Consider the following 9413-nt stretch of genomic DNA (forward strand, 5'->3'; position numbering starts at 1 on the left):
CGAGGGAGGTGATTCTGCCCCTCTACTCTGCTCTCGTGAGACCCCACCTGGAGTACTGTGTCCAGCTCTGGAGCCATCAGCATAAGAAAGACACAGACCTGTTGGAGCAGGTCCAGAGGAGGGTCACAAAAATGATCAGGGGGATGGAACACCTCTCCTATGAGGAAAGGCTGAGAGAGCTGGGGTTGTTCAAACCGGTGAAGAGAAGGCTCTGGGGAGACCTTATTGCGGTCTTTCAATACTTAAATGGGGCTTAATACGAAAGGTGGGGACAGACTTTTTAGTAGGGCCTGATGTGATAGGACAAGGGGGAAGGGTTTTAAGCTAAAAGAGGTAGATTCAGACTAGATATAAGGAAGAAATTTTTTATGATGAGGGTGGTGAAACACTGGCACAGGTTGCCCAGAGAGGTGGTAGATGCCCCATCCCTGGAAACATTCAAGGTCAGGTTGGACGGGGCTCTGAGCAACCTGATCTAGTGGAAGATGTCCCTGCTCACTGCAGGGGGGTTGGACTAGATGACCTTTAGAGATCCCTTCCAACCCAAACCATTCTACAGTTCTATGATTCTAAGAGCTGGTGGGCCGCAGCCTCAATGACAGCTGAGTTTTGCAGTGCTAGGAGTTCCATAAGGCAGCCAAAGCTTGCTTCAGTAAAGCTCCTATATGCTCTACATTAGCTAGCACATGCAGCTGCTCAGGAGCAAAGCCTTGCACATAGTGAGGATAATGCGATAAAGAGCCAGGGACAGAGGGATGTGCTGGCAAATCAGCTATCTGCAATCATTAGAAGTTAACAGGCTTCTCAGTGACTTCTGACCTCATATTGTATCTGCTATTTCTATTAAAACAGTAATTTAACCTCTGGGTAGCTAGATCACATTTATTCTCATTGCTCCAGAGAGAAAACTTGGTATACGAAGTTCCTTTCTTCCCTGCTGCTCTGAATCCTGAAGCATCCCTGCATGTTGCTCTGCCCTTTTAAGGACAATAGTGTGAGACAGGAGGTGGAAACCTGCTGACTACCCTTTGTGGAGAAAACACACTGAGACTAAAAGAGATGAATAGGAAACAGAAGAGCTTTGGATTGGTGTACCAGAAATCATTTTTGTTTATACTTATGGACAAATGTCTGTATTATCACAAAGAATCTTTATCTGGGTTATTATAACAACTGGATATTGTCCATCATCCTCTGCTGCTCAGTTTTGCAAACTGAAAAGTAAGAAACAGGTACTGATGCTTTATCTGCTAAAAATGGTTTATACTTGAAATATTCACTTTTCAAATTCTCTTCTTCACAGGCTGCTCTGATTCTGTCCTCGACAACTTTGCCTTATTCTTATTATCATGTTAAATATACATGCAGTTAACCGGATGAAAAAAAGGATGTGTTACCTTTGCCTTACTAAAGAAAATATGGCACTGCCACACAATTTTGGTAGCGCTCACCAGGTTGACGGCGAAAGGAATATGGGTGTCTCAAAGACCAGTTCAGCGTTTGTAAGACTAAACCTCTCAGGTTAATTAACTAACTATTGCTTAGCACATCCTCCTTTCCTTCAGGGCAATGAAGGACAACACACTACCGCCACAGTGTTGTGAGAGGACTATGCGACAGCTTTATACAATTTCTGTTCATTTCCATGAGACTATAATAAACCGCATACGTTTTTCAAATGAGTACTGGATTAACGGATTTTGTGTGATGCCCAATTTCTTTCTTGCATAGGGCAGTACAACACAAAATACTGCAAGTAATGCTTTCTTTGCCACCTCGATATCCAAGGACATAAAAGAGAGGTACAGCTGTAAGAAGGGTAATATATATTTATGTATATATATATTTTTCTTCTGGATAAGCTTTTAATATCTCTTGCTGAAAAATTGCTAATATGAAGACTGTCCTTCTAGTAGATGTACCTATCTACCAGACTGTGATCAAGCATGTCTGTATGGATGTGAAATACCACCTATCTGTACGGATGCTTTTGAAAAAAGGAGCCTGTAAGCTTGTGAAGACACATCGGATAGTGAATGCTCCCGGTTGCCAACAGAAACCTGGAGATCACTCTGTGAGATACAAGAATTTGGAAGGACTCCTGTGTTTAGGACTCTACATAATACAGTAGGGTGCAAAGGTGAGAGATTTAGTAACGCAGGACAGGAGACCAGGTAAAGTATCTGTACAAAAAAGCTGGGGAATATTAGGGCAGTCTGTTACTTCTGAGGAGTTATCAAACATGGGGGAGAACTCAATAGCTTATGCCATTTCAGCAGGTAAGCTGCAAGCATTTAATGATCTATGTTCAAATGCAGAAGCTGGAGCTAAACAAGAGATGTATGGCAGAGAGAAAGTGAAGATTTTTCACTAAGATCTGGAGAGCCATGACCTTTTTTTCCTCACTTCCCCATTTTTCCCCTTTAAAGGGCTCCCTTTTAGAAAATCAGAGAAAATAACAGGGAGCCAATAGTCAGTTCTAGTGACGCACTGGGGGTTTCCCTAACCAGTAAAACTTCCACTGCACTTTTGGGGTATAGGTAAATATATCAGATTTGTCAAACTAGCCTCCACCTTTTGGTAAATTTGCCTTTTTCTTTTAATTCCTCAGTTCCAAGTCTGAAACCATAGGCCTCAACAAGGGAAAGAACAGGAGAAAAGGAAATATCCTATATGAAAACACTGTACTTAATTTCAGGTTTGGAAATTAAACAGATACCAATCCAAGCAGATTTATCAAAACACTTGTTTTGGCTTAACAGTGGCTTAGATCGGTGATTTTACATCAGCTAGCATCAGTTTTAAGTGAAATCTGAGTGCTTCCACAATTTTCTGCAATGATTTAATTATCTGGTTAAAAGCGGATTATGATTTCATTGGTGCAAATTTATCTGGTAGAGTAACCCTGGAGGGTGTTCTGTATCATCCACAACTGCGTATTTGGAAGATTATCATGCACACTTTTAAGGATACATTGCCTGGGGCTGAAGTTAGTTACATTTGCTTCATCTTTATCCTTGTACCTCATGCTCATCTCACAGGCTCATTTCCTGTCAGGTCTTGCTTAAACAAAGTCTAATTACAGAGAAAGAGGGTATTATAGTGATCAAGATGTTAATACTTGGATCAAGCACTATGTATTGGCAGTAACAAGCGTCTGTAAGAATTTAATGTCCTTACAAAACGTGTTTCTACAGTTGTTGGGGGCGCTTTCCATGTATACCTTTATTACATGGGACACACACAGACACTGTCCGTGGAAATAACAAAAATTAAAAATCAATATGCATTACATTACAAACGACAAGCTACTAAGAAAGTTAAATATTTCCCCCATCTCTTGTGATGTAGCTTTTACGACAAAATTCCCAGTGTTTATTGGTTTGCATCTTAGCCACAACATATTATTTAAATTAAATACTGCATATACAGTTGCAGTTTTGGTTTGGTTTATATTTTCTCTAACATGGTTTGAGACCCGTGTTACTGAAATTAAGTTAAAGCAAAAAGTTTAGAACAGCCAAATTCTCCTTCTGTTAAAGTTTTTAAGGATGTAACCAGATGAACAAGTATTACATTTACAGTACATAGTCCTTCTAACATGACACTGTATTTTCTATTAAAACAAATGGCTAATTTAAGTCACACAAGTTGGATTATAGTTCTGTCTCTCTTTTTTCTTATGCTTAGTTATTCTTTGCTTGCTGATGCCCAAAGAAAATATGGAACAAGATAATTGTTTTTAAGGGAGGAAAAACTAAACAGAGCAGGTTGTAGATAAGCCTTAGGACAGTATTTCTCAAATCTACTTCCCCTCACAAAGAGATGAAGGAGCTTTTCACCCCTGTCTCGAGAAGTTTAGTCCTCTTCACATCAATGACTTCTATGGTATAAAGCTCTTCAATGACGGCTAAATTGTTAGAAAAGCTGGAAGCAGTGTGCCCTTACCAATCAGACCATGAATAGAGTGGCTCAAATATACCATGTAAATAAAGAAGGCACTTCAGCTGAGGGAGGTAAATCAAAAAAGCTGGTCAGTCTGGATCCATCTTCGCTCCTAATCCTCAGGTAGAGTCACTATCACCCATATACCTACACCATGCTCTGCATGTTTTCTTCCTTTGGAGGAGTAGGTCCTGTCTTAAAAGGCAATGGCATATGCATCTTCATCTGTAAACCGTTCTGGCTGGCATCATGCAGAGCACACAAACAGCCAGTAAAATGACAGCAGTGTTACTGCCCACTATTTTCAAACCTTAGCAGTATCACATTCATAGTCAGACCCTTGTTGATTACTATACAGCTATGTAGCTCTGCCACATTTATGGGGCATCCAGACTGACCCCGCTTTTCCTGATGACTCTGATCTAAAGCGACTTCCACTCTACCTTTTCTTAAGTAATGCTTCACTCTAAAGCGATACCTCCAAGGTAGTTACTGGCTTAATGTTGTAAAACTCAAAAACCCCTTATAAACTCCAGTTTGAAATCTATAGAACAGGAAAGCCAAAATAATTTTTTAAAGGGTGAGAAATTTTAATCAATTATGAAGAGTATTCACAAATTACTTAGCTGGAAGATGTATTCTCATTTGCTGATTTTTTTTTCCCCCGGTAACAAAAAATTATAGAAGATTAATACTTAGAAACCATCATCAGCCTTATGAAATAGTTTTAGATTAATGTAGCACAAAATGACACTTTCATTTCCAACAAAAACATTTCAGAAGTGCAATAAAGCAATGAACAGGGGAGTACAGTAACCATTAGTGTCATGTGCTGAACTTCATCCCTGAAACAAAGTGGCCCAAAGATGTGATTATCCCACGATAATCACTCTGTGTGTTTCACCTAGTTGCTTAATGAAGTAATTAGAATTGTGTTAAGGGTGTATTTTGATCATTCAAATCCATCAGAAGCATATGGAACCAATACAGGAAAAGTACCACTGAAAAGCAGTTGGTGGGATGTTGAGCTGTTGGATCCAATTTGTGCAAGTTTAATTAATTGCACTATTTGGACTTTAAACTTCATAGCAATTTTTAAGTCCTATATAAGATATGGGTCAGCAAAGGCTGAAGTCAATAATTAGCATAACCCAGAGAAATATAAAGGTCCTGATCCAGTGTTCATTTATGTCAGTGTCAAAAATCGCTTTTCCCTCAATAAAATTAGGATGAGACACAAGGTCATTAGAAAAGTATTAAATATCACCTAATAATAAGAAGTCTTTAAGAAACAAAACAGAAGAGAATGAAAGACCGTTTTGATTGCTGAAACAGTATAGTCTTCCCTGTTGATCAGTGTCTGAAAACTGTTTAGAAAGTTCTTGGTAACTTGAAATTTCCATAGCTCAAAATCAGGCATTAACAACTATTATGAGTCAATTAAATATTTCTCTCTGCAGTACTGATAAATGACACAATACACGTCAGATTTCATAGCAAAATGCCAGAGTTGAATGAGCCCTTCAGACTTTAAAGGCAGAGGAACTTCAGTTTACAGCATTCCATACTGCTGCTGTTTTATTTCAAAAACTGTGCTTGTAACAGTAGATGAAAATTTTGGAGTCCAGATAAAATTATGCATTTCTATTCATTCTGTGGTGAGGAAAAATGCATGTAAACTTTATGTTTCCAACATGGATGTTGATAACTGATGTTAATAGGCTGAACTGAGAGTGAAAGGAAGAAGATTCAACACTGATGACACATATTATTAGGAATGCTATTATAATCTTAAAATTCAAGGTTTGCACCTTGTAATATTGCGAGATACTGGAATGAACTTCCGTATCAATTGAGTTGTTCAATTTACCTAGAGCCGCAAAGCCTTTAGAAATCTCAAGTGCTCAGAGATGACTCTCTGACCTTTACTGTATTACAAATAGGTCTGATTCTCAAGATCCACATCCATTAAATGCTTGAATGAGCTCAGTATTTATTGTTCTTTCATCTCATTAAAACAGCTAAAAGGTTGGGAAAAGGCATAATATGTAAAGAAAGGTCAAGTGGTAATCACGGTGTGAAATGCTGTTACATGTGTAAGTATAATAATTCTTTAGACTTTATGCTCCCTGGAGAGAACTTGTTCAAAACTGTTCACCTAAAAAGGTTTATTTTGTGCTAAATATAGCTTAACAGCACTAAATGGGGGAATTAGACTGACCTTTTGCTCCTCTGTATCTGCAATGGCCTTTTCTTGACTCACTTTCGCAGTCTGAAACCCCATCTTAGCAATCAAAGCTTCAGCATCTTGATTTCTCAGTTGCAGTTCTGTCTCTTGAGAAGCAAGTTTGGATTTTAAATATTCTACCTACAGGGCAAAAGGTAACGCGTTATTCGGGAGCAAGGGTCATTAGGTATGGTTCTGGCAAGATTATACCACATGTGCCCCAAAAAGCTGAACTGAAAACAAAATTCATGTTTCGTGGGTCTCAGTACTAAAAGTGTTCTCTTTTCCTTTTTTATTTTGTTTCCATTTGACAGGTCCTTGTTTGTAGCTTACAGAATTTTGTTGACATAAAGAATTTAATAAGAACAGCGTAATTGCTCCCACCAGGGACCCTGCAGCTCCCCTGAGATGCTCCCCTGAGATGCTCAGATGTCTGTCCAGCTGCTGAGGTTGTGTTTGTAACCAGGTGTCTCAGCAGTGCGACAAGGCCCAGCTGCAGCACCTAGCAAAGATGCAAATGTAAAAGCAAAAGGACGTTACGGAAAATGCTTAGTAATCACTCTGAGCAGATAATTCCAGTAGAGGTTTGCTGAAAGGTTAAGACAGACTCAGAGACTGATGAACAAAGACTACCTGTTAGTTTGCTGAAATAGCAATTTAATTGCCTGCCAGGTGAGAAACCAGTATCAAAACATCCAGTGACAATATCTTTCCACATATAAAGGAATTGTTTCAAATACCTGTCTGTTCCCCCTCCCCCCCTTCTCCCCCCCGCTATCCCTCCAAGCATTTTATCTGTCAGCTATTCATGATAAAAGACTGTATTTTGACCAGAGGGGACTCTTGTTAACCTGATCTGGATAGGGGTGATAAGACAAAGAGAAAGACCAATATTAGAGGGCTTAAACTTTCATCACATGGAAGGTCTTAAGGACTTTTCTTCCTTGGTGGGCTCCTGAAATCTTACAAAACCTACAAAATCTACCTTTTCAAAATTTGACCATTCTGAAATGAGAAGACAAAGCTGTAATACTGAGTTGTAACAGATGACTGTAAAGATCCCAAATGTCTCCACTCACTTTATTTTTCAATTTATTTGAGCTGACTTTATGTCTTTTTCTTTCTGAAAAAACTAAATGGTGCTGCATTTGATATTCTTGTCCAGAGTGCAGGATGAAAATGGCTCAAGTGTTCAAGTACCTGCCTAGATAGGAGCTGTGGCTTTGTCTGCTAGCACAGCATGCAGCAGTTGAAATTGTCAAATTACCTTTTGGTCATCGTCAAATTAGAATTCAGAGAAAAAGAGCACTTTAATCATTTATTAGCATGGGACACCTTATTAAAAATAGACTTTAAAAAAGCATTAAAAAAGCAGTCACTCCTTCCTGTTGACCATTGATTTTTGCAGGTCTTCAGGTTGAAAAGTGGGAATAAGCCGTTCAGCTCCAATTATTGTCATGCAGTCGCACAAAGATGCAACATTATGCAAAGACTGGAGCTGACCATTTCATTTGCAGTTTTTATATAAAACACACAGACTTTTTATTTTTAATAAAGAAATTGATGGATTATGGCTTCCCTTCAGCATCTGCAATAGGGATTATGGAACATGTGGCGGGGGGCAGAGGGAAAGGCTTCAAAGCAGTTTCCCCTCCTTTCTGTCTTTGTGGACTGACTAGCCACAAACAAACTGTAGGCAGAAGCACTGACTGGGGGCTAAGTGGCACTACCCCCACAAGGAGGTGACGACAGCTGATGCAAAGTTTCCACACTTCTTCCTCCTGCTTTCATTACCCCTCAGCTGGTCACTGGCCATGCACAAAAGCCCCACGTACAGAACTGCATCTTCTCTCTCCATGGTCTGGCTTTTACTGTGGCACTTACTTCCCCTCCCACTCTTTTACTGTGGCCCCACTACACTTCCCTTCCCTCCAGACTTTGTCCTTGCTCAAATGGATGAACCCCTCTTTCCAAAGACAGCTAAAGAGCTCAAAGAGCTTCTGTGTGAAGAAAAAACCAAACCCCAGTTTCCAAAATCAGGTAATTTCAATGAAACACAAAACTGCCACCCCACAACTAATCAGTCTAATGAAAAGGTGCTGCGATAACTTTGTTTTATTAGCAATAAACCCAAGAGTATTTATAAGAATGAAAGGAAAAGCTGTGACTTTCACAGTTTACCTGGAAAGCTGCTGCCTTTGGCTTCTGCATGCCATTCACCAAGTGCTCCGTGTGTCCCGACATCTCCTTGCTTTTCTTCTCTAGGAGGATCTTAAAGCATGATTTGCTCCGGAAAACTCTTCGGAGTGGTGTAATTGTATCGCCTCTCATTACGATTGCATTTGGCACTCAGCATATTCACACTGGTGTGGGCATAAGCCATGAAATCACAAATGGAGTCCTGGATGAGTGGCTGAACATACCCAAGGAACAAGAACAAATGTAAACACAGGAGCAAAGAAATGTTTCAAAAATTAAGTATATCTATGTAAGTCAGAAAAGGATACGTTTCTAAGGATGGTTGTTTGCAAAACTATTCTTCAGTCTACCCTAAACATAGTTTTGTCAGCATGTAAAAAACTTTAAAGCAAAATGAGTCTTCCTCAACTTTTATGCATACAAATTAATTCATTCTGTGCTGGCATTCATTAAGTCTTCATCACCACAGAAGCCCAGTGGTTCAAGATACTTTCATTTCTTTAAAATAAATACTCCTAAAAGCTAGAAACAGAGATTAAATCAGTCACTATACTGCCTTATGCAGAGTTAATAATATATGGATTTTCCATTTCACCTCTGGAAATCCTGTTTAAGAAAAACCCTGTATAGGTTAAAGAAATACAATAGAGCAGCTACTCTAACCACACTGATCCCCACATACCTCATATATCATCAAATTCCTATTCAGAGTGAAGTGCATTTATACCGTTAACTTCAGATTGAGCAGAACCGGACTCCATGATTTAGATTTCTGAAGTTGTACAAGTCCCGGCTTACCTGTGCTTGTCAAAGTCAGTGATAAACTAACATAAACTGGTACGAGGGCAGGATTAGAGCACTGTGGAGTGCTTCTGGAAGCTGAGTCTCTACCTACCATAAAATGTCAGAAAATCAGCAACATTTCTGTGCTGAAGAGATCTTCTATCAGTTTCAAGGGGTATTTGACCAGAAAAGTAGTTACAACTTAATGGAGTTCAGAGTCACCCCGAGCTGTGACAGCTGAAGCTCTTCCCTTCCCCAG

General features: G+C 39.4%; 1 protein-coding gene across 1 annotated transcript in view; it reads right to left on the reverse strand.

Annotated features, from left to right (window-relative positions):
• DNAH11 (dynein, axonemal, heavy chain 11) overlaps positions 1-9413 on the reverse strand; it is a 166996-nt gene that overhangs the window by 54462 nt on the left and 103121 nt on the right. Inside the window, 3 exon segments of the mRNA XM_009325768.1 lie at positions 6167-6313; positions 8354-8456; positions 8458-8585. Coding sequence (XP_009324043.1) covers positions 6167-6313; positions 8354-8456; positions 8458-8585 — 378 coding nt within the window.

The sequence above is a fragment of the Pygoscelis adeliae genome, unplaced genomic scaffold (assembly GCF_000699105.1).
Source record: "Pygoscelis adeliae isolate BGI_AS28 unplaced genomic scaffold, ASM69910v1 Scaffold226, whole genome shotgun sequence".
In the NCBI taxonomy this organism is placed as follows: Eukaryota; Metazoa; Chordata; class Aves; order Sphenisciformes; family Spheniscidae; genus Pygoscelis; species Pygoscelis adeliae.